The sequence below is a fragment of the Puntigrus tetrazona genome, chromosome 20 (assembly GCF_018831695.1).
Source record: "Puntigrus tetrazona isolate hp1 chromosome 20, ASM1883169v1, whole genome shotgun sequence".
Lineage (NCBI taxonomy): Eukaryota > Metazoa > Chordata > Actinopteri > Cypriniformes > Cyprinidae > Puntigrus > Puntigrus tetrazona.
The window spans coordinates 6,232,668-6,258,028 of NC_056718.1; the positions used below are offsets into that span (position 1 = coordinate 6,232,668).

At 40.4% G+C, this 25,361-nt stretch overlaps 3 protein-coding genes across 3 annotated transcripts; 2 read left to right on the forward strand and 1 right to left on the reverse strand.

The window, feature by feature from the left end:
* The first annotated feature begins 3,382 nt into the window (after positions 1-3,382).
* ptger2b (prostaglandin E receptor 2b (subtype EP2)) lies at positions 3,383-6,589 on the forward strand. The gene is made up of 2 exons (XM_043218595.1): positions 3,383-4,352; positions 5,088-6,589. Exons 1-2 carry the CDS (start codon positions 3,558-3,560, stop codon positions 5,379-5,381), a joined length of 1,089 nt encoding a protein of 362 aa, XP_043074530.1. The 5' UTR covers positions 3,383-3,557; the 3' UTR covers positions 5,382-6,589.
* A 10,404-nt stretch (positions 6,590-16,993) lies between these two features.
* Positions 16,994-21,851, forward strand: psmc6 (proteasome 26S subunit, ATPase 6). The gene is made up of 14 exons (XM_043219270.1): positions 16,994-17,149; positions 17,516-17,595; positions 17,677-17,716; positions 17,803-17,855; positions 17,936-18,003; positions 18,114-18,228; positions 19,050-19,137; positions 19,235-19,296; positions 19,390-19,513; positions 19,614-19,675; positions 20,467-20,587; positions 20,663-20,743; positions 20,826-20,897; positions 21,354-21,851. The coding sequence occupies exons 1-14, from the start codon at positions 17,065-17,067 to the stop codon at positions 21,470-21,472; spliced, it is 1,170 nt and encodes a 389-aa protein (XP_043075205.1). The 5' UTR covers positions 16,994-17,064; the 3' UTR covers positions 21,473-21,851.
* Positions 21,852-22,047: 196 nt separating this feature from the next.
* Positions 22,048-24,780, reverse strand: cgrrf1 (cell growth regulator with ring finger domain 1). The gene is made up of 6 exons (XM_043219272.1): positions 24,537-24,780; positions 24,209-24,345; positions 23,954-24,131; positions 22,830-22,977; positions 22,646-22,753; positions 22,048-22,499 (listed from the first exon to the last, which is right to left on the reverse strand). Exons 1-6 carry the CDS (start codon positions 24,638-24,640, stop codon positions 22,158-22,160), a joined length of 1,017 nt encoding a protein of 338 aa, XP_043075207.1. The 5' UTR covers positions 24,641-24,780; the 3' UTR covers positions 22,048-22,157.
* Between the last annotated feature and the right edge of the window lie 581 nt (positions 24,781-25,361).

The following is a 25,361-nucleotide window of genomic DNA, read 5'->3' on the forward strand; positions in this document are numbered from 1 at the left end:
TGTGGATTCTTGGAATCCTTGGAATTTCCTTTTAAATATGTAATTTTAGACATCACAGAGAAAGCCTAAATAATGAGCATAAGTATTTTTTATGTGTTTTGAACTTCACATCATCCTGCTGTGACCTACATACATTTATGTTGCTGGTAAAAAAAAATTCTATTCAATTCATAGCATTTTCCTGAACGTGAAGTTTTGTCATATTTTTGGATTTTTTGATGACTAAATGTCTCTGGGCTGCAGAAATATATTTATAATTTAATACATTTTTTTTTATAATTTGTACTGCTTTGCAAACATGGAGTGCATAGAAGACCAGAGTTTCACAGGGGCTCATTTCTGGCCTCGTATAGGACACAATGATCAGTTTGTTTCTTACAAACAAGCAGCTTTTCACTTCACAATACGTCAACTAATGCACTCAAATGGTGTAGATTACTTTATTGTGATTTGCACTCTCATTCTGATGGCACGCATTCACTGCAGAGGATCCACGTTTTGATGAAGAAACAAACTCATCTGTTTTGGCTAGCAACATTGGTAACACTTTTTATTATGAACTAGTTTCTTTTTAGCATGTATATTACCATATTGACTGTTTATTAGTAAAGGACATATTAACCCCTTGTTCTGCATGACCATGTTTTAGAGCCCTTTAAACACCATGCCTACCCTCCTTATTACTAAGCAGCAAATTAGGCCACATTCAATCAGCACCAGAATAAGGTTATCAGTCATGTATTTAGGATTAACAACCATATTTTCTTTACTTACAAGGAATACAAGCTTGACTTCCTTGACCTCTGACTTCTGCTGTTGTGACACTTCTTGACCTGTAAAGAAATCACATTCACTAGATGTGATGGTGCATTAGATGAGCACCATTGCTGCGCCATCTCCCAGACATTCACTAGATGTGCATTCCAGACATCCTCAAACCTCCCCAGCATCTTCCACCTCTGCCTTATCCTCTGCTGCGAAAAGTGAACCATTCCAGTTCAGACTATTGTTAACGCGGATATCGCGAAGACCACGCCTACCTCCAAGCAGGAATGGTTTCTCCAATCACCACTCCTCAGTCCAGACATCCTCAAACCAACCAACTCCCGAGGAAACTCCCCAGCATCTTCCTTCATACCAAGTAAAAGGCCTTCACCCAGTCTAGGCTAGACCCCGGATCCAGCAACAAGCAGCTCACGATCTTCAGACCAATCTTTCAGCCGATTCCGCACATGTCCTCAAGCTACTAGCATGGCCAGGACATACCACAGCCACAAGCGTAGCGCAATCTCCAACCCTGAATCTACCCTACCCAAAATCCCCATGGCCCCCAGCCCCAATATCCATTCTAAGTTAGCCTCAGCCCTCCACATCAGCCCCTGTGCCTAGCATGGCAACCCGAGCACAAGACCACCCAGGCTCTAGCGCCCCCCACCCCCTTTTTCTCTAACCCCCCGTCTAACCCTGGAGCCGATCAAATTGCTGGGCCACTCCTGCTGACGGCTCAATCTTTTCCAGCTGCTATTCTTTCTTCTTATCCTCTCGATCACGCTCTTGGAGTCGTACTAAGTGCGAGCCCTTCTTTCCCCTCAACACTTCCCATGCCGGTCCGCCCTTTACCCTTTCCACAGCCAAACCTCTCCCCATGCCACCAAATGCCCTCGCACTGGATCCTCCTTCTATCTCCAATAACATCTGAGCCCAAATCCTTGCAGAAAATCCTCCCCTCCCAGAATCTTAAAGTCTTACCAGACCGCATGGAGAAGTTTTAAATCATTTCACACTGCATATAATTTGCCATTTCCAGACTTGTGACTGCTCTCTATATCTTCATTTACCTTTTATCTTAATATAAAAAACCCTGTAAGCCGGCACCATGAAAACCTATCTAACCGGTATCCAATTTTTCTATAAGCTTAGCTAAGGTACTGACTCACCTTAAATTTCTAACGCCCAGATATCCCTTCGAAATCAGGCCGGACGCTGAGCTTGGACCCCTTGCCCTGGACAGGAAGGGGGAACTCCGAGCTTGGGAGTCCCACCGAGCTCTGAGCCCTCTCCCCGGAAAGCACACTAAATACACTTTCTTTTATTCAGTTGAATTATATGTAAGCGCGAACTTGTGAAATGTCCTTTATTTCTAAAACATAAATGAATAATATAAATGATACAGTCACTGAAAAACACTCAAAATCTTTTCTGTAGGTGTATTACTGCTCATGAACTGTCCGTACATGTTCATCACTGGCATCAGTTCTATTGAGTTTCTACCAATGTTCTGGATTCTCTGCAGGAATCTGCATGTCTTTCCTGTGGTATGTAAGGTGCAAACAACAGGTTGCTGTTAGGGCTCTTGGCTGTCTGGGTGAGATGGTTGAGTTTGTCTATTTACACGACAAGGTCCTGGCTTGGATGAAAATCTTCACTGTTTTCAATAAATTAAAAAGACAGAAATGTTTGCCAAAGGTCAATATCAGATATATTTAGAAAGCTTAGATTAGATTTGATTACTTCACTTGTGATTTGGAGGTAAAGAAAAATGTCCCCAATACTGATCCCTGTGGAACTCCAGGTGAAGTGAAGATAAAGTGGATCATTTCCATGATTGATAAATGATCACTGCTTTCTAAATGAACACACGGACATGAGCACACTCTTTTATTTTACAATCGTGTATTTTAAAGCTGTTCACAACATTTTTAGCAGATGAACCCTTTCAGCTAACATTTATTTTGAAATATAAACTGCAAAATTTACTCACTGGTTTCGACCATTTAATGTTTTGTGAATTGAAATTATGCCTGGTCAGACAAATCACTATATCAACAACCTCTTTCCTAAAACTTGTCTGTCTTCAATATTCTCCACAAGGAGGCATCATGATGCCATGCAGGCGATGAACCGATATTTTATACCCATTATCTAAACTAAATCTAAAAACGGCATGCAATTTGCTAATTCATAGCATGTAATTTCATTATATTTAGTGTTATTTATCAGTATATAGCATAATGCATTATTTGTAATAGATCAGGCTTTCTCAGCCCTGGCCCTCGAGGGCCACTGTCTTGCAAATTTTAGCTCCAACTTTAATCAAACACACCTAAACCAGCTAATTAAGCTGTTTAGGACTACTAGTGGTGAGTTTTACAGGCAGGTGAGTTTAATCAAGTTCGGAGCACACCTCTGCAGGTCAGTGGCCCTTCAGGACGAGGGCTGAGAACCACTGTGATAGATGTATATGAAAATTTTAGTAATACATCATTTATCGATTTATTTAAGTAGCATGAAAGCTTAATAAACAGATCCAAATTGCGTAAATTACGTTTTACGTCTAGGACACTTAGACGTGGTGACTCATTAGCTGTTGACATCAGAGCATGCTCTACTGAAACCCCACCTCACTTTCGCTTACGGTCGTCTGGAAGTCCATGGGCTGTGCATAAAACTTCGTCTCCACTAAAACTTCGGTTTCACTACGGCTACTACCATTCACTATTTTTCTTTAAGCTCAAACTCACCCCAAACGGGACAGCTACCGGATAGTATTTTTTTTTATGGCGCCAAGCTTGAATAACGACAGATGCAACGAGCAGCCCACTGTCTCCCATGGATCTCCCACAATATCCGCGCTCATGTTTTCCGCCGGCGTCCTCGGGAACGTGGTCGCCCTAATTCTCTTGGAGATGCGGCGGAGGAAGCAGCCCGCATCTTTGTTCCAAGTCCTAGTCACGTCTTTGGTCTTCACGGATTTGCTGGGAACCTTCTCGGTCAGCCCTCTGGTTTTAACCGCGTACCTGAGGAACGAATCTTTGGTCGGGATGAGTGAGAACCGATTGGTTTGCGTACACTTTGGGTACGCGATGACTTTTTTCAGCCTGGTCACTCTCGCCATTCTTCTCTCCATGGCGGTGGAGCGCTGGCTCTCCATCGGACACCCTTACTTTTACGAGAAGCGCTTGAGTAAACGATGCGGGTACATCGCCGTCGCGCTCATATACCTGCTGGGCGCTCTTTTCAGCGCCACACCTTTCCTCGGTTTTGGGGAGTTTATTCAGCACTGTCCCGGGACCTGGTGCTTTATCGACATGCACCCGTCTGCGAACAGGCACGTGGTGTTCAATATCATCTACGCGTCATGTTTGCTCGTCATGATAGTGTGTACGGTTCTGTGCAACGTCTCCGTGATCTATCACCTTTTGCTCATGTACCGAAGAAGCAAGGCGCGGCGGAGCTCGGTCCGTCGGCAGCGGGGACACAGGAGACACCGGTCCATCGCGAAGGAGGTTGAACATCTTGTGCTGCTCGGGTTCATGACAATAACGTTCGTCATCTGCTTTCTTCCTCTTGTGGTAAGCCTTGTCAGCTAATTAAGCTTACTGTTAGTAGAATGTCCAAAGTGGACTAAAAAAAAAAACATACCAAAAAGTAAAAGGGTTTTATTTTATTTACCTATATATATATATATATATATATATATATATATATATATATATATATATATATATATATATATATATATATATATATATTTATATTTATTAGTTGTAAATCTAGGTATTGGTGTTCATATAATTCATATAACTGAGTAGTAATTTTTAATTTTTAACACTTCAAATCAGCCATTAATAATAGTAATTACTAGTCACAAACAAAGTAAATAAGCCTGTTCCAAACATAGCTGCTTGTCACACTGCGAAGTTAATAAATTAGTAGTAGGAAATAAATAAACAATAAATAATTTAATACATATTAGTCACTTTCATTGAAACAATACCTAATGAATAGAAAAAATACACATTTGTTACTGTGTGGTAGTAATATAAAAGTAGGTACTAATCAAATTGATAGCCTACTAGTTCATATTTAATATTTTTTAAATGTAAAAATGTCATTGCGTTAGACTAAATATTGAACCAAGTTGCTTTTATTATCAGGACAAACATGTCAGGTTGGGTTTGTATTTATTATTAGAAACGCTGTTCAAAATGAAAAGTGGGAGCATGTTTTTATATTTATACTTATATATATTTTGATTCACTGTTTACGCACAACATACAGTTCACACTGTGCTCTTGTCTCCACAGATTCAAGTGTACATCAACACTTGTTGCAACCAACCTCATCACAAAAGCGATCGCATAATCCTCCTTTTAGTGTCGGCCAACCCCATCATAGACCCCTTGGTCTTCATCATCCTCAGCCCCCCAGTACCTCGTCTGCTCTGGGACAAGATGTGCAAGACCGCAAAGTTCAAACCCACGCAGGAGAAGGTCCACAGCATCCATCCAGTCCTGTATCAGTCAAAGCCACCCGAAGATCCAGAGGGAAGCAGTGTGATGAAAGTCTACACCGGAGTTCCTGGAACTGCTGGCTCCTGATCTCTAAAACTCAAAAAAAAAACTCTTTTTTTGCTTGTGGGAAAGATTGTGGAGTGATCGCTCACTCGCATAATGAAAATAGCAGAGGATGAAGATCCACGTCGATGGATAACCGAGCAGATGGATGTAGGACCTGAGGATGAAGCGTCTATAATATAATGGAGAATATAAAAAGAGTACACTTAAACTTATTTATTGCCTTTATTTATGGAGAGTAGAACATTTTTGTACGCCGGAAGGAAAACAAGTGTTTATTTATCAGGAGGAAATCTAATGGTAAATATAAATAAACATTTACAGGCCGAAATGAAGAGCTGTGCTTCCTGTTTCAACTGCGTGGGGAATGCGGTTCTTGTGTGACTTCATGCTTCATCGTTTTTTTTTTTTCTACGTTCCGTTGCAAATGTATGCAGGACTGAATCGTGTCCTAGCAAGTCGGTTTCATTGTGAAAGAGCTGAACAGCTTGACGGAAGACAGTCGTTTGGAGGGAAGGTTAAGCGGGCTAAACTGAGGAAATAAAGGTTTTTCCTTGAAGGAACTGCTTTGGATCAGTCTCCTGATATTGCGGTTGCAAGATGGTTTTAAAACGATCTTGAAGTATTGATAAAATTACCATCAAGCGAAACACAACCGACAAGTACATGTCTCTGCGGTTTCCAAAAGAAATGGCAGTAAAAACAAAAATGTACAGTTTTGATAAAAGCGTCGTTTCACACAATTCCCTGAAGAATATCATGTTATGACTTCAAAGCGATATTAATATGCTGGGTTGTTTGAAAACCGATGCTTTTGAACCGGTTTGTTCTGCAGCTCACAGAGCACGGTTCAGTTCTGCGTAAAAGGAAGTTGAAACGACACGGCGGCATCGAAAAATGTGTTTTTATATCAGTTTTGCATTTGATAACACTGTTGTGCTGTTTAGGGGTGGATTTGGTGTAGGGCACATTTACAACATTAACCTCTAGATACAATCCACGGATATTCGCATTCTTAAGTTTAGATGTATTCACGGTAGGAAAATTAAAAAACACCTTCATGGAACGTGATTACTTTTATTTTTTTAATAATTTTGACCCATACAATGTATTTTTGGATATTGCTACAAACATACCCTTAAGTATACCTACTTCTGACTGGTTTTGTGGTCAAGGGTCACAAATGGAAAAATAAATAAATTGGCTCCAATGTTGTGTGGTTCCTCGACGTACTTCAAATGTCTTCTTTTGTGCTCCGCCGTAGAAAGACGGGTTGATGACAGATTTTTAAACGGACTATTCCTTTAAAAGCATTTTAGCAGTCGTTTTGGATTCCTCAAGTGCAGATGTTTGCAACCATTGAAGTTCTGGACTTATTTGGTCCCGCACTCTTGATACAAAGGTTCTAAAAGGGGGTCTGCAATAAAAGACGATGAACATTTTTCAATGAACACTCTTTAGAATAACCATTACTTTCTTTTAATAATCTCAAGAACATTTTCCCACAACAAAGATGATTCCACGAATGTTAAGAGTTCTTCATGAAACCATCAATGCCAATAAATGACCTTTATATTTAAGAGTGGATGTCTTCATAGATATCTCTGGACAATAAAGCAACACTTTACATTCTTTATGACCTCAAACCAGCTCTGACTCATAATCGAATCTGGCACAGTTTGTGTTTTAGGTTTTTTACGCGTAACTAAAGGATGTGATTGATTCTTTCCATCGGTTGACTTCCTCTAGTGGTTTTTGTTGTTGCTTCGCATGCACAACTTGGTATTCAGCTCAAAATCTAAGGCGGACACACCAGACGGGTTTACGAGAATGAATTCAATCGCAGTGACGGAATCAAAGTTGCAAATCTGAAATTTTACAGCCGCTGTTATGCGTTGCAAATTGAATAAAGACCTGGGAAAAGCAGAGGTTGCTTAAGTGGTTGTGTTGTTTCCCACAATACACATCGGTTTTTAGTTCAAGGTAATTTCCTGATCTGCATGTAATCTTTTCTTTTTACGACCTGCGTGTTGTTTTTTGTTTCATTTTTAACTGCGGGCTCGCAGACTAATGAAAAAGTAATCGGTGTCCCGTTGTTCACCTTTACAGGCCTATACTCTGACGGGGTCCATGTGTGCTTTTATTGTGTTTCTTTAATTAGACGTTTTCAGAAGGGAAGAGAGGGGTCCTTATAAGGAAAGACCGCCGGCAAACGTTTATCTGTCAGTCCGGCCATCCGACCAGTTCATTGCGTATACCCTGCGCAGGCTCCAAACCTGTTATTTTTTTGATAAAGTATTCCAGGAACCAGCGTTTGCTTATTTTAACGTTTGCCACAATTTGTCACGGGCACCTGATCTGAAGGGACTATCTGTTGTGTGTATTTTCTTTTGTTAAATTAGTGCCGGTTACGGCTGTGTTTATACCTATTTCCCTGCAGGGTAAAGGACCCTCTTTGAACCCGAGATCGGTACTGGATCTTTTTTCAGACGCCAGAGGAGAACCGGCCCCGACTGAGCCTGGTGCAAATCGTCTTTTCAAGTCGCTTCGCACTTTGGTGAAATATTCAAATATTTACATAGTCGCGAAGTATTCCCACACTGCTATAGAGAAGGAAAAAAAAAGAGTAAGGATTTGTATACTTATTTGTGGTAAAACTATTTAGGCAAAACATTTTTATACTGGTAAACGAATTTTAAATTTAGTCAAGTGGTTCCAAACCTTTGTAACCAGGCTGTTTTGGGTCACCATTGACTTCCATAGTAGGTGTTTTTTCTTACTATGGAAGTCAATGGTGACCAAAACAGCCTGGTTACAAACTTTGCTTACTATCTTACTTTTATTCAGCGGAACAAAGACATTTGAGCAGGTTTGGAACTACTCTAGGACTTTTAAATGATGACAGAAATTTCAATTTTTATTTTTATTTAATTAGCAAAGACGGATGTAACAGTCTTTAAAAACTTTATCAAATTTTGTGAAGCACCTCTGAAGTTCCCAAGGGTGTATCGACGAGAAAACGTGTCAGCGTCTGCATTCATAATGCATTTAATAAAATCCATATATTATTTTTCATAATAAAACTACGTTGCGTGTACAAAATACAACCGTATTGTAAAAGTAACGTATAATAGAATGACACTTCCATAACAGCACTTAATAGCAAAAAAGACTAATGCACCAAATGACTTGACCAGGAAAAAAATAATTCAATAACAGTTCTTTTGTAAAACATAAATGGTATAATTGGCCCAGGTTTGTAGAACCCCAACACAATAAATAATGAATATTTTTCTATTAATAACAACAGTGTCTGTATTCTTTATTCTTTTTGACCCGGTCTTTCTCTCTGGCTCCGAAAGCCATTAACCTCCTCCAGAGACAGGGCTAACGTCTGAAGAGCATGTGCGCGCGTGTTGACATAAGACTCATTCACATGTGCTCAGGAAATACGGCCCGGACCGCCTCGACACCTCAAACTCAACACTGATGACAGATTGCGTAACGGCAGTCATTTTGATGACTATCCTGAAATGACTCAACAATAGCAGGAGTTTCTCCTTGAGAAACATTTAGAAGAAGTTGCGCAGTTTATTTACGGAGTAAACAGACAAACCTCACTAAAGCTGTTCTCACACTTACACACACACACACACACACACACACACACAGGAGCTTTATTACACCAGGACTCAGAAACCATTTAGTCACTTTATTTAGGAAATAGTCAAGAATTAAGAGTGCTCCCAGAATTCCACAGAAAGCTTTGAAGTGTTCTGCTGAATTCAAACATGCGTCATCTAAAGCTTCAGAAATATTTTCACTTTTATTGCATTTTCTAGCTTAATCTCTCTAAAGTCTCTCTAGTTTTGTTGTTTTTGTTTTTTTCCATCTCAGATTTTCTGCCTGCATTATAAAAGTCAAAGTAATTGATTAGTTTTGTAATTAAATTCTAAACACATTTAAAAGAATGCTTGCATTTAAATATCACTGTCATAAATCAAATCGTGGATGAGCTTTAGTTGTGTAAAAATAATGAATTTAATATCCCTTAATACCAGTAATGACAACGTTGTTACAGGTAGAAATATTAAAGCATTACACAACATTCGTGCAGATTTTGAAAAGACTAGTCATACCAGCGTTCTGTACCTAAAAAGGTCATTTTACCAAAAGTTCTGTAAGTTACTTGATCATATTCTCAGTAATGTATATCCATCACAGTAATTATAAATCATCCAGTAGAAAGAAACTGAGATGAATGTACATCTCGGTTTTCTGGGAAAGTTCATAAGATTATGAAAATGTGTATCTTGGATATTATCCTGAAATTTTTTTGTTCATGTTGGAATTTCTGCAGAGTCCAAACCTCAAAATAATGAATGATGTCCCAAAAGACCACTGGTTTATTTTGGCATCCCATATCTATCTATCTGTCTGTCCGTTTATTTGTCTGCATATCCATCCATGTCTATCTATCTATCTATCTATCTATCTATCTATCTGTCTGTATATCCATCCATGTCTATCTATTGTGGCGGGAGGAGCCAACGACAGACACAGTGGGCGTGGCGTCAGGCCTCGGAGAGGCTTTTTATTAACAAAATATATACAAAAAGTGTCCAGGGGGAAAAGTGTCCAAATAAACGGGGGAACTGGTGTCCTCATCGTGCTGCAGGGGGAGTGCAGGTCAGGTAGTGCTCCAGGGGGCAGGGTCCAGGTAAGGGGCGGAGTCCGGCGGCCGCACGCGCTCCCCTCTCTGGTCCAGGGCGCGAGGGGCGGCGGCTTTTTCCCGCGGCTTCTCCGTCACTTCTTTCCTCCGGTCGGCAGTTTTGAAGGGGATAAACAGCTCGGCATCCTGGCCCGTCAGCCGTACCCGGGTGCGGTCATCGCCTGGACTACGGTGTCCGACAGCAAGCTTCTCTGGCGGTGTGGCGAGTCCCTTCACACACCCTTCCTGGACCCACGAGGACACCAGCGTGCATGCACGGGGGAAGAGACTGGTCTCTCGAGGAGAGGCACGCTCGGTATTTAACGGCGGCGGTGACGAGCCTCGATTCACTTCAGGTATGCCTCGCCACACGCCGCCAGACCTGACCAATACCACGCCCCTTCTCTCGAACACACCCACTCCCGTCGGGAGACTGGTGAAGGGCGGCGAATAAAGGACTGGGTGATGATGACAATAAAGGGGAGGGGCAGCCGACTCGTCACACTATCTATCTATCTATCTGTGTCTATCTATCTAATAATTGTCTATCTATCTATCTATCTATCTATCTCTCTGTCTATCTATCTATCTATCTATCTATCTATCTATCTATCTATCTATCTATCTCTCTGTCTGTCTGTCTGTCTATCGGTCTGTCTATCCATCCATCCATCCATCCATCCATGTCTATTTTATTTTTATGATTTAATGAAATGTATTGTCCACCACAATTTAATATTTTTAGTGGTTTAACTAGTAAGAAAAGCAGTTAACACAAGTTTGAACATTGAATATTAAATTAATAAAACATAATTATGTGCGCTTAATAGACGACTGATCCCTTTGTAGCTGCTAAGTATTTAAACCCTGACATGTCAAATTATTATAAGTGAGCTAGAATATGTTAAATAAATACTTGCTACATGTAATATGTAGTATGCAATGACAAACATGTTCTTGCTTGTTTCTCACATAATAATCAGATCATATCACAAAACCAGACCTGCGGGTGAACTGAGCTAAAACACACAGCGGTGTACACACACAGACACACACACACACACACACACACACACACACACACACACACACACACACACACACACACACACACACACACACACACACACACACACACACACACACACACACACACACTCACACACACACACACACACACACACACACACACACACACACACACACACACACACACACACACTCACACACACACGATGACAATCAGTAAACCAATAAACTGATTTAAACACACATCAGGAGGAACATTAAAACATGACTTCATCATTAAAGTAAACTGAAAAAGTGATGAAACAATCCCGGAAAGGAAGCAGGAAATCTCAGAGATGGGTTTTGTTTGATGAAATTCCAGGACTTGTCTGAACATATAATGTTCAGACAATATCTTGTCTGAAGATATAATGCTCACTGTTAACAAAACATTATGACCTGTGCCTCAGTAAACTGCTCATTTGCTACTTATCGAGGTAGTTTTTAAGTTTAGCAGAATACGTGCTTAATAAGCACTACTAAAAAGCCAGCATGTTAACTGTCACGTCTCTGGACTGTGTTATTGTTTTTGTCTCGTGCCATGTGCTCTCTGTGCCCTACCTTCCCTTCGTGTTAATTGTGTAATTGTCTTCACCTGCTCCCTGTTAATTTGGTCCATTTCCTTGTGTATTTAGTCCTGTGTGTGTGTTGAGTTCATGTTTGTCCGCTCGTCGAGGTTACCTACACTTGTAGTTTATGTTCTGCCTGCCCGTATATATTTATTTTGCCCGTTTAAAAGGATCAAACCTGTTCAAGTTTATTTTACTTCTCGAGTGCTCCTTGCGTCAAAACTACATACGTGACCGTTAATAGGCATGCACTCTTTTATTAGAATCCTGTATAAGTATAACAATATTAAACAACATTTTATCAACATTGATAACAAAAAGAAACAATAACATTTGTGGAGCAAATCAGCATATCAGAATGAAGACTGAAGTAATGATGCTGAAAATTCGCAGAAATATATTGAAATACAAAGTTGATATTTTGGACTCATCGAATAAATGAAGTCTTAGTGAGCATAAGAGACTTTCATCAACATTAAATATTAAATAAATACATGCATATTCCCCAAACTTTTGACCAGTAGTCTATGTCTCAATGGCTGAAGTATGTGGGATAAAAATAGCAATCCAGTTAAACCAATCAGTAATCTGTTATTTTATTCCAACCATTACTCATAGACAAAATCTTCCTTTAATTTTGTTTATATGAAGACCGAAATAAAAAAATAAAATCCATCTAGGCCGGCTAGAGTTGTACTCATTCTTGTTATATCCTTCATTATGACTTGGTCAGCTACTAGAAGGCCAAACCGAAACGTCTTGGTTCCCACAGACACCGAGGGTTTGTCTAAGCGAAGCAGCTGTGTTTACTCTGGAACCATGCTGTCTCTTCAAGAGCCTTTAGCATCAACAGTCTCCATTGTGTACAGGGCTGTCTGTCCTTGCAGGACAACACTGCGACCGACCAATCAGATTCAGTGCCTTACAGTCAGCGCTTGGTGCTTGTACAGCCCTGTCATTCATCTGTCATTACATTTAAATAAAGTTAGGTTTAGGTGTAGGCATATGGTCAGGTATGGTGCTAGTTTTAGTTTCTCAATTTCCTGTCCAGCGTTTAGCTTGCTGTATAGGATTTTGACTCTAGTAGAGCATAACAATACTATAATATGTTTGCAGGCATTTCAGAAACATGCTAAGTTAACATACTTGTTTATCTGAGAATCAATGCTGCAGTTAATTATTTTTCTTTGAAAATGTGCGTTCGGGGTATGAACGTCCGCCTCTGTGTTGTTTGTGAAACCCGCCCACTTCCAGTTTACCCAATCGCGTTTCGGAACGCCGGGTTGCCAGTTGGCGGAAAACGCTGCGCGTTTCATTTCAATGTTGGAAACTGGAAAATAAAAGGGGGTGTGAGCCGGAATCTGGCAACCTGCGCGTGCGTCAAGGAGGGGCCGGGTGAAAAAAACGTATCCAATATATTGCATTTGGACAACACCTTTAACTAGCAAATGCTTTGTTTGTGTGCCCATGGACGAGAGATGGGAATGAGAGATGAGACTTTAACTGGTTTATTGCACGTTACGCCCATAAAACAGCCATCAAACCCATTTCGCCTATCCGGGGACCGTTTTCCCGTCCTTAAAATAGCAAAAGTGGATTGAATGCACCTGCGCCGTGCGCTTTAGACTTTATATCATCAAAACAGGGCCCTGCATTTTTTGATTAAAATGTTGCTCCAGGTTCAACTGTCTAACTAAGCAAAATCTACACAAATGAAGATACTTTTTGAGGAATTGGTATAGTTTGAAAAACAAAAAAGCTTTATTTTTAACAATTACTTCATAATAAACTACATAAAACACTCTTGCTGTCCTCTTCTCCCATTAAGTAGTTAATAAATAATCACACATTTAGTTTTCTCAGAGCTCAGTGCTTTGATGTTCAAAACAACCTCAGTATTACTGGATGCTCAACGCGGTCATACATTTAATTTGAAACATATCTTCTCCGTTTCTTCTTTCTTTAAAACAGATGTCGCCATTTTTTTGTGAAGGAGATAAATATAGACGGATGATTTGACCGCTGGGAAACTGCACGCCTGTGTTTATCGCAAAGTGAGAAACAAATCTCCAAAGCTTCTTTCGAAGAGGACGCTAATTATGATTTGTGTTCGCTGGCTCGCCGCTGTAAACACGCTCCTTAACTCTGATTAAGACTAATATAAATGAGTGCTAACGATCCGAAAAACGCGAGCGCTCGGCGGTGAGATAAGATAACCCGAATAACGACCGGAGCGTGCTGCGTCACGTGATGCGCTGGAGCGGAAGTGTGAAGCCTGGGCCGTCGATGGACATGGTCTGTGGCCGGAATGCTGCCTGATGCACTTTCCTTTGTGGAGACCAGCTCAGGACCAGCAGACTGTCAAAACAAAACCTTTAGCCGTCCCTCGCTGGACCCGCAGGGCGTTATAACCGAACGGCATCGCAGTCGTTTTATTTGAAGCGTTCTTTGTCCCGTCGAGAGCGACGTGTTTGTCTGCTCCGGTCTAAATAAATCATTAGCCGTCCATTTACTGACTTTAGGGCCAGCCAGAAACCAAAAACTAGATTTTTAGTCATTCATAAACCCCACGTTTGTTAGTTTCTCAGCATTAAAATAAAGAGGGAATGTACAGTAATAATAATATTATTATTATTATTATTATTTTTAAAACAGCGTTATTTTGTAGCCCGCCTTTAATCCAGAGCTTTAGGCAGACAGTTCACAGATTGTTTTTCTCCCCTCTGACTTTGTCTTTAGAAAGTCGCTTTTTTTAAAGCCGCAAAAGATAAAAGTCGAGTTGTTTATGTGTGAAAATGGACGCGTAATCTACACGGGCATATTCTAGGCATAAACAATACACAGCCAATATGTCCTCGACATGTTTATATGTTATAATTGGCTCTTTTTTGTAAACGTGTACCTCGTACTTTGTCTCAGGTAGCACACATGCATACATTTTTTTTTACACTAATCAGTTTTGCCACAAGGTGTCACTTTTCACGATAAAAAAGAGCAGCAGCACGAATGCCTGTCAAAGGAAATGAAATGGCGCTGCACTGATAATGAGACCGTTTGAGGCCGAAGCGGCCCAGGACTGATCAAACACTCACAACACGATGTATAGGACTCATTTCACCCTGTCACGGCTTGCTTTCATTATACATTGTTGTGGCTTGTTTCAACTGTGCTAAGTTTGTTGTCAAATGGAGCCAAAAACAGATGAACATTTTCACGTGAAACGAACAAAAAGGCCGTCTGCGGTTTAAAACAGAGCATATCTATACACATCTGAATACCTGTGACAGATATTAAAAGACGGATTCCCAGCGCAGCCATCTCTGCAGCCTGCGTCACACCAACAAACACGGCCTCGCTTTCTCAGCAGACCCGAACCCAAAGAGACCTCAGATCTGATAACGTTATCCGGATGAGTAAAACCGAGTTAAGAGACCCGTTTCTAAGCAGGCCAGATGTCTCGCGTCTTCTCCGGCCGTGTGATGTTTCCCAGGCTCCTCCGCATGCAGACACCGAGGTCACGCGTCCTCATCTAGTATCAAGTGCACACGCTGCCTACGTACGGAAAGCTGAGAGGAAGTGCGACTGAATTCGAATCCCCCCCCCCACTTGTCTTTATTTCCTGTAACTGACCAGAAAGAAAAAAACTGCTGATCTAAATAAAATTACGCAGCGTGAGAGAGCAGAGACGTGAGATCTGCCGATATTGTTCTTTCAAACAGGCCGAGGATCAAACGATAGACGGGCCAGACTCTCGTAGATGAAGTAATGCCCGTTTAATTGTGTTTTTCATTTATTTCGGTACACCGAATTGACACTAAATCCGCAGAATGCGCTTTTAAAGCTTTCTGAAACCAGAGAGGGATCACGGATGGGGCTGTGGCGCTTTACTTTTCCTTCTCTCGTTCTTTGCCTCGCTTTGCTTTCGTGCCGTTTGTTTGCTGAAGCGCGCGCCGCTTTTAAAGAGGTGTAGTTTTGCAACAATAAAAATTTTGCAACAATAAATAATCTCTGTGATCGGCCCCCTTGGTGACTGCGAACTGTGGCGAAGATTTCAAGATACTGCTATTAATAGAAAATAATAAAGTTTGGTATGGAGCGAGTGGATGATCAAGTAAGATGAAGATGAACCTTGCTGTAAACAGTTCGTCCTCTGTGGGAAAGACGTCTGGTCAAACGTTCACCGAATCTGGGATTTAAGCCCACATCGTGAACATTTGTCTTTGACATCAGCTTTTAGTAGTTAGTTACACTCTTTACCCCTGTTTTTAATAAATGCGGAGTGTTTTGGGAACTGATTACTTTTGCACACCGAGCTGTAGTTTCTTCTGAAATGAGTGCTTGTACCGCCGCTGTGTGGTGGAGCTGCCTCGGCTCAACGCTTTATTGTGAGACGTGTTTAAATACGCATGACCTAAGGCCTTTGTGCAAACAGGGAACCGGCTCTTTAACTATTTTGGCTTTAATATGACATACATCGCCATGCATTCGCTTTACTGAACCACACTTTGTAACATTTTGTAACATTTTGATGTTGATTTAAAAACAAAACACAAAAATTGATTTAATAACTCCAAAATGCTATCCTCAAATAGTTACTTCATTTGTACTTACAAAGAGATAATTTATTTTATTTATATATATGCTTAATTTTTATTTTGAATACATTTGTATTATATATATATATATATATATATATATATATATATATATATATATATATATATATATTTTTTTTTCTTTTAATAATAATAATTAAAATTTTTTAACTATACAATTTTTTTTACTAATATTTTATTTCAAGAATTTCGACGGGGGGAAAAAATCTATTTATGGAAATGCGTTTCATAACCGGTTTGTCTGGTGTTACTGTAAATTTTCATGAGAAAATTCATGACAATGTTCCTCCAAAAGAAAATAAAGCAGCGCGACAAACAAGAGAACTGAAAGCAATGACTTATTCAACGATCAAAGCACCTGCCGGCGTTCATCAATATTTTATCTTTTGATGTGATTAAATAAAGCTGGTTTAAAATGCAATCACTTAAAAATGACACAATTAACATTATTATAAATAATCTGATAGCGACTTGTTCGGTCAAAATTAAAAGTAAAATCAATGTATGAAATAAATATTAGAAATCTATTTTTGTTCGTGTGTAATGAATGAACGCAATACACAAGTGTGACTTTTTGAACGGAATTAGTGAAATAAATCCCCTTTTTGAGGCTATTCTAATCACGTGACCAGCACCCGCGTGTACTCGCTCGTCCGGTAGGAGGCGGTCGTGCGCCGCCAGATGGTTTTGCCAGCCTTTATCATTAAACGGCACGAAGAAGCGAGAGCGAAGCGGTCGCGAACATGGCGGATAACAGAGAGAAGGGTTTACAAGATTACAGAAAGAAATTACTGGAGCATAAAGAGATTGACGGACGCCTCAAAGAGCGTAAGTGTGGTGATTTTTTTAAAGCCCGCGAGGCTGCTGTTGTTGAGTTTGACAGCTTTCCCTGCTTCTGTTAGCTTTGCATCGGCTGTCTGTGCTGGAAGTCGCTTTGTCATGCAGTGCTGAAATCAATTAGCCGCTAATGGTAACAGCGAAAACTAACGACGGACACCTATTAAATCACTAGCTAAACGTACACGGCGTGCTTTTCTCCTAGTTCTAGCTGTATTTAACAAAGTCTGTAATTAAAAGCAGCCGTTTATTAGTTATTCCCCACGAGGTGACGCTCACAACGAGCCTTTAGCGTCTCTTGACACATGAAGCAGACGAAACTTTCAGCATAAAAAGAAACGCTTGATGTTGTTGCAGTGAGAGAGCAGCTGAAGGAGCTCACCAAACAGTATGAGAAGTCCGAGAACGACCTGAAGGCTTTACAGAGTGTGGGACAGGTAAAGTATACCTCGGGGTTTCGTTATTGACTAGCTGGACATCAGTGTTTTCATGGGCTAATCGTTTCGTTTGTATTTTAGATTGTCGGCGAGGTACTGAAACAACTGACAGAGGAGAAATGTAAGTGAAGGATCAAGTTTCTTCTGGTGTATTTGCCCAGTCCGGTCTAACGCTGCTCTGTTTCTAAAGTAGTTTTTCTTTTGTAGTTATCGTCAAAGCAACTAACGGCCCTCGTTATGTGGTTGGATGTCGCAGACAGGTCAATGGTATTTGAGTATTAATATTTTCGTGTGACCGCCAAGTCCTTCGTCTTACCAGGAGTTGTTGTTGTTGTTTCAGCTGGATAAAACCAAGCTTAAACCAGGCACCAGAGTGGCCCTGGACATGACGACTCTCACTATCATGAGGTAAGGAGCCATCAAGCACGTTTAGCTAAAAGCCAGGAGTGCTTGTGTCTGAAATTGCATTATTCAGATGCTTTTGAGAAGAACCGCTGCCTATTTTTGTTTCTTTGAAGGTATTTGCCTCGCGAGGTGGATCCTCTGGTGTACAACATGTCTCACGAAGATCCCGGCAGCGTTTCTTACTCGGAGATCGGGGGCTTGTCTGAGCAGATCCGGGAGCTGAGAGAGGTCCGATATACACTGATATAATATCATTATGAGCTGGTGAACTATAGTTTGAAATGATTTGGATTTTTGGAAGGAAAAATAATCGCATGCTCTCCGAGGATTCATTTATTTGACTAAAATACAGCAAAAAGCGTCATATTGTTATTGAATTAAAATCGCTGCTGTATATTTGGCATCGTATTAAATGTCATTCGTTTATGTGACGCAGAGCTTATTTGTAAGCAACATTACTCCAGTGTTCAGTCTCACATGATCCTTTAGAAACCGTTTTATGTGATAATTTGGTGCTTAAACATTTATTATTAACATTGAAGAAACTGTGCTGCCTGATGTTTTTAAATGCATTGTGATACATGATATTTAGAGTATTTTGAAAAAAAAATATTGTGCGCAAATGTTCATCATGTGTAGGAAGAACATGGCAAATCACTTTTCTTTGCCATGTTTTTATTTTGTGGTGGTTAGAAATCTGATACATTTCCGATACTTAGTCACCTGATATGTCCAAGTTTTTATTTTTTGCAATTTAATGTCATTTGATATTATTTTTAACTACACATTTATGTCCGTTCATGTAAATAGTGTAAAGCATGTCAAAAATATCCTGATTTATGGCATTCATGAAGATTACGACTACTCCGCTGGGCTTGACGGAGCAGATTGTGAATATTTTAAACGGTCATGCATGCCTGAATGTAAACAGACAGAGTATGTGTTTAAAGACTGGATCTGTGCATCACTCCTTGCAGTGTAAATACAGCTTGAACTTTACTGAACTCATTGAAATGTCTTGATTATGAATAAATGATCGTCTTTTGTAGGTAATTGAGCTGCCTCTGACCAATCCTGAGCTGTTCCAGAGGGTGGGCATTATTCCTCCCAAGGGCTGCCTGCTGTACGGACCGCCAGGTCAGACTCTCTTTTATGCTTCTTCGGGCAATTGAGTGAATTACCGATGTGCACGTGAAATGGTACGTTTTCCCACAAAGTGCTTAATTTTTTAAAGGCACTGGAAAGACTCTTCTTGCCAGAGCTGTGGCCAGCCAGCTGGACTGCAATTTCCTGAAGGTATGCTGATTCGGGTGCTATAAACAAACAGTTCGGCTCGGGTCGCACTGACCCGTATGGTCATAGTGTTGTATAACACATGTCGTTTATCAGGTGGTGTCCAGCTCCATTGTTGACAAGTACATTGGTGAGAGTGCCAGGCTCATCAGAGAGATGTTCAACTATGCCCGAGACCATCAGCCCTGCATTATCTTCATGGATGAGATCGATGCTATTGGTAATGCTCTTCGGCGCACTGCAGCCCAAACCGTTCTTATACCGCATAATGGAAATTCAGCTTTTCTTAACTGATTGAACGCGCGCTTGTGTTTTTGAAGGTGGCCGTCGGTTTTCTGAAGGAACCTCTGCAGATAGAGAGATCCAAAGGACACTGATGGAGGTATGGAGGCGCTTTGTAACTTAGTTTTTGAATGAAGCTTATTAAATTAAAGGGGTTGCCAAAAAAACATTATTTTGTGCATTTGGTGTACTGCAATGTGTTTATAGAGTTTAACGTTTTAAAAAAAGTTTAGCTCCAACCCTAATCAGACACACTTGAACCATCTTATCAAGGTCTTCAAGATCACTAGAAGGCTACAGGTAGTGTTTGATTATGGTTGGAGCTAAATTCTGCAGGACTGAAGTTGCTCATCCCTGCCGTACTTTATTGTTGGTCCACTATTTATCTGCCTTTTGAAACGGGTCGATTGCCAATACCACAAGTGTGTGACAGGAATATCAGGCCCTTTATGTGAGGCAGTGTCCTGGTGACACTATTAATACCCCTTATAAACAAGGTATTTGATGCAGCCAGTGGGGACAAAATTATGGATTATAATGACTTATGCTGCCCTTTTATGTGTTGCATTACGCCTTGTAAACCTAACACCATTTGTGATCGGAGGAATGACGAACAAGCACACTGCTCAAAACTCATGTTAAGTAGTCAGTGGTACTTAGAGTTTGTGAGTCAGAAGCACCAGACTCTCCTTGCAATGTACTGTCAGTGTAGGCTGCTCTGCAGGTTTCAGGAATCAGCAACACTACAGCGAGAATAATAGCTCCGCCTTCTTTCTGTGGGTAAACAATTGGGCGGGGTTATGAAAATAAACCCACTCCGTGACGTAGAAAAGTACAAATGTACAAGCGAAGAACAAAACACTAATTGGAGCAAATACTTCTGTCTGTCAGCTGTTGAATCAGATGGATGGATTTGACACTCTGCACAGAGTCAAGATGATCATGGCCACTAACCGGCCGGACACTTTAGACCCCGCCCTGCTGCGTCCGGGCCGACTGGACAGGAAGATCCGTAAGTTTGACTTTCCCTATTATTCAGTGACTTTGGTAAGAAAGCATACTCATTTTGATTTGTCCTCACGTACAGACATTGAGTTGCCCAATGAACAGGCTCGACTTGACATCCTGAAGATCCACTCCGGACCCATCACCAAGCACGGAGACATAGGTGCGCTTCTGATCGTCTGGTTCGGTTTTTACAGCTGCCGCTACTTCCTTTTCCTTTCTCATCACATTTCGTTTATCTCCAGATTATGAAGCCATCGTCAAGCTTTCAGATGGTTTCAATGGAGCTGATTTGAGGAACGTGTGCACTGAAGCTGGTAAGAAATGTCTCATGCATCGCAACGTGCAAATCTAGGAGTCCTAAAAAAGCAGTGAAGGAATAGTTCATGACTTAAAACTATAAATCGCTAATATAATTAGGGCTGCATCTTTTGCTAATCGAGTAATCTGTAGATTGCCTTTTGATTAATCAAATAAAAATCCACATTTATATTCAGTAATTTATTTTGACAATGTCTTTTTAACTCCGATGTTAGATATAGCCCCTGCCAGTTTGGAGCACTGAATGTAAAGCCTGTTTTCAAGCTAGGTCGCCTGTCAGATGATTTTTCACAAACGTATGTGATCCATCAAATTCATTGATTTATCTACTCTGATGATTAGTTGATGCAGCCCTAAATACAATAAAACATTTTGAAAACGCATTTAGTCAGTATTTACAACTTTTAGCATGAATTCCCGCCGTATGACCTCTCCTCGTTTTTGTCCAACAGGTATGTTTGCCATCCGTGCCGACCACGAGTATGTGACTCAGGAGGACTTCATGAAAGCTGTGAGGAAGGTGGCAGACTCTAAGAAGCTAGAGTCCAAACTGGACTACAAGCCTGTATAAAACCCTTTTTTTTTCTGTGCGCAAAGTATAAATGTGAGGGGTCGGTCAGTAAACAGTACATGGACACAACACTTTTCCATTTCTTTTTTTTTTTTTTTTAGTTACTGCAATAGTTTTTTTTGTAAACATTTGAAAGCATTCTGATGTTCCCTTTCCATCGTTACCATCAAGTGACTTCAGCTGTTCGGTTTATGCATTGTTTACCCCAATTTGATAAAAAAAAAAAAAAGTTATATTTACCCGTTGGCCAAGTGTAGACTTGTATGATGATACAGCTCTATAGAAATCTGTGTGATCAGTTATATAAACTGTGTGTGCCTGGCCTGCTTTTTCACATATTAAAAGACAATGAGTAAAAAAAATAAATAAAATAAACTCCCTTCGCTGTATCTCTCGAAATCCTTCGGCGGTAATAAAAACTCCACAACGATTCCTTCTGAAATGTGTATTTGTTAGTTTAAATAAATATTCTATTCCACTTAAAAACTCTATATTAAACATCTCACGGGCACATTCAACTTCAAAAGCCTAAAACTGACTGAATAACTGACTGAATTCTGGAAGAGTTCATACTTCGGGGTCAAAGGTCAGCTGCCTGCATCTTCTTACCTTGAGGACGCTACGATCCTTTCCGAGTTTAGCCTTTCCAGCAAGGGCTTGCTTTTAATACTAGGTTTACACGGGTTTAGTCTTCTGTAGATAAATCGTCCTCCTCCTCCTCGCGAGCTGGTTGGTTAGCCAGAGCAAAAGACTCGAAGACGAACGCCCGGCAGATGGGACAGTGCTGGAAGTGGCACACGCAGCCGTCGCACACACACGCGTGTCTGCACGGCAGCAGCACTCTGTTGATCGGTGCGTTCTGACACACCACGCAGTCCCTGCCTTGGCTATCCGGCCACTCCCCTTCTGAATCAGACTCCTCCCCCTTCTCGCCCGGCCTTTCCGGCTGTGGCTCCGCCGCTTGTGCGCTAGTCGAAGGCTCTGCGGTTCCACACAAGTTGCTGTTGTCTGCTGACATGAAGAGAGGCTGCGGAAAAAGAACAGACGAGGCACTTAAATCACCGTTATATAATTAACCACCATCCCGTTTTGCTTTAGGGACGCTAGGTGATGAAGGTTAAGCGTGATCAAAGCGAGCATGCGAAAACTGATCCCAGAACACCAAAGAAATACCTTCAGATCGTACAGATTCCCTTGTGCCGTGAGGAGATACTGAAACAGGATCCTCGCTGAGAGTCTGTATTTGTCGTCAGGAACGTGGAGGACCGTCACGCTGGCCACCTCGAAAGACAACAGAATAATGGATTTCATCTTCGTCTGATTAAGCAAATGATGAAGAAAAGACTCTGCTGCTTACAATGTTGTAGCTTTCTCTGGTTTCTGGATGGGCTAGCGTGAGCACAGCCACCAAGGGGTATCGATCCCGGGGGAGCAAGCCCAAATCTGCTACCCCGAGATCTCTGGGCATCTGGGTGAAGTATTCTTCTTTTTCTTCTTTATGTATACTAATGCTGAGTTAAGGATAAAGCATAAAATTGTGTTCCGTCATAATAAAAAAAAAATTTTTGTCACGTGAGTGTGTTTTATCACTGTATATTTATGTAGTCATATAGACATAATTTATTATAATATTATTAATTATAATATATTATTAATATATGATAAACAAGTATATATATATATATATATATATATATATATATATATATATATATATATATATATATATATATATATAAATAAATGATATCAAATTTTTTTTTTTAGGGCTATCAAATTTTTTAAGGGCTGTCACTAATTAACATTTGTTATATATATATATGACTAATATACATATATATATAGAGAGAGAGAGAGAGAAATGTATAATCTTACATTCTAATAAACACAAAACATTTAGATTTCTAACTGAACATTCAATTCATCAATCTAGTTTTGTCTTTGTCTAAGAATGAATGACATTTTAAAAGAGAAATATTTTATTTGTAATATTAATAATACACAGTATTACTGCATTTTGGATCAAATACATAAAGCCTTGGTGAGACATTAAAAAAAGCTATCTGATCACAAAAGTCAGAAAGGTAGTGAACATTTTTCTATTAAAGATAAATCATCATAATGGCATGAGTTGTGTATATATAGATATATAGTTACAGTATATCATATACATTTATGTACAATATTTGAAAAGCACTCATGCTGAAATGATGAATTGTTAATTTATTCAGTTGTTTATTTTTTACTCATATTATGTACTTTATGTACAAGTTGTCTCTGAATCACTTTCCTTTTCTAGAGTCAGTTTTCTAATTTCAGTTAATGGCACTCTACAAATACATTTAGACATATTTTTATTTTTAGGTAAGCTTTACTACTATTTTCTTTACCTCGAGGACAGTCGAAATGAGTCTCCCTCCAGTGTTCTGTTGCACAGAAAATGTGAAATGAGCTATTTCTAAGAAAATAGAAGAAGGATACTTGAAGATGTGGTGGTGGAGGTAGCTTAGCTCCAGAGCCTCCTGAAACAGCTCCGGAGTCTGGAGCCGGAGCCCGTGCTGGTGACTCTGAAGGGCCGCCTGAAGAGCCTGGACCCCGCAGCCCCAGAAACAGCTGAGGACACAGTCTTCGAGACAATACGGCCGTAACCTCACACCCTCTGGAGAAAACACATACACTTACTGAGCACATTTTACTCCTGCCGTATTCCTTTCAACACCGTTACTGTTTCCCCACCAGATACTGTAGCAGCCGCAGAGTCCAGCTCCAAAGCGAAGGGATTGGTCACCCGTACCATCTTCCTCTCAGGGACGGGTGTTAGAGATTCAGTCTCATCCGAGCTGCGTAAAATGACCGGGACGTCAAATCCAAACCTTGACAGACGAGGCCAGAGTTAGTTAGACAAAGATTAAGATACAACCACCAGCTTCTGCTTTCAAGAGGGAACTAGACAACTGGTGATGCCATATTAAACACAAAACACATCAACTTAAAGTGCGTACTTAATCCAAACCATCTAACACTGGATTAAAACGCAGTTTTATCCAGATAAACACGAACTTACCAGCCCAGCACAACAGCCACGGTGATAATGAAACATACTGATATGACAGTAATGTAAAAGAGAGGAGAATACTCATACAACATCACTAAAAACTCCGCGGCCATTATTAAAACGTTACATTAATACAATGCGCATTAATGTCGGGACGTCTGATTATAATAAACACTTTTTATTCGCGCGGGGGTCTCGTATCCTGCGCAGCCTTGCGTTGGGCTGTCACCCTGCAAGACTCTCCAACGTAAACTTCCGGTTGCGATAGCCGCTACGGCGGCCCGGGCGGCCAAATCCGCACATGACTCCAATACCGTCACGCATAGGGAGGAGCGTTACGGCAAGATAGTGGAAGGGATTCCGATTCAATCCGCGAATCGGCTCTTATGAACAAATCACTTCAATGAACCGTTTCGAAAATTATTCCGTTTTGGTCACGTCACCACGTAACGCAGCGTCATTTTCTGACGTAAAATTGCGCCGTCGTTCAAACCTTTTTCTTTTTTTTACATTATGTGTTAAACGCAAATACCGAACGTTATACAAGAAAGCTTGTACAACCTGTGAACGGTTTTGTGATCTAGGGTCACACTTTTCATCTGCGTAGACAAAATGTAAAAGTGAACATTGAATATTTTCGCTGAAAACAAAACGATCTATTTATGTCTCAAAAATAAAAAGTTGAGTTTTCACAGAATGCATTTCACCAAGCTCATAAAAACAACGTTGTTTAGAACACGCATATTATTTAATATAAAGATATCCTATATTGTATATTCTAGTGCGCTACACGGCAGAAATAATACGCGATATTTCAAAAACATCAACGGTTTT

Excerpts from the sequence above, each read along its gene's own strand:
- cgrrf1 (XM_043219272.1), bottom strand. The coding sequence starts at position 24,640 with ATGGCCGCGGAGTTTTTAGTGATGTTGTATGAGTATTCTCCTCTCTTT. Across the intron at positions 22,754-22,829 it reads CCAGAGAAAGCTACAACATT|GTGGCCAGCGTGACGGTCCT; the intron begins GTAAGCAGCAGA and ends TTGTCTTTCGAG. Across the intron at positions 22,500-22,645 it reads GGAATCTGTACGATCTGAAG|CCTCTCTTCATGTCAGCAGA; the intron begins GTATTTCTTTGG and ends CTTTTTCCGCAG.
- psmc6 (XM_043219270.1), top strand. The coding sequence starts at position 17,065 with ATGGCGGATAACAGAGAGAAGGGTTTACAAGATTACAGAAAGAAATTA. Across the intron at positions 17,596-17,676 it reads CTTTACAGAGTGTGGGACAG|ATTGTCGGCGAGGTACTGAA; the intron begins GTAAAGTATACC and ends TTTGTATTTTAG. Across the intron at positions 20,588-20,662 it reads CCGACTGGACAGGAAGATCC|ACATTGAGTTGCCCAATGAA; the intron begins GTAAGTTTGACT and ends CCTCACGTACAG.
- ptger2b (XM_043218595.1), top strand. The coding sequence starts at position 3,558 with ATGGCGCCAAGCTTGAATAACGACAGATGCAACGAGCAGCCCACTGTC. Across the intron at positions 4,353-5,087 it reads TCTGCTTTCTTCCTCTTGTG|ATTCAAGTGTACATCAACAC; the intron begins GTAAGCCTTGTC and ends TTGTCTCCACAG.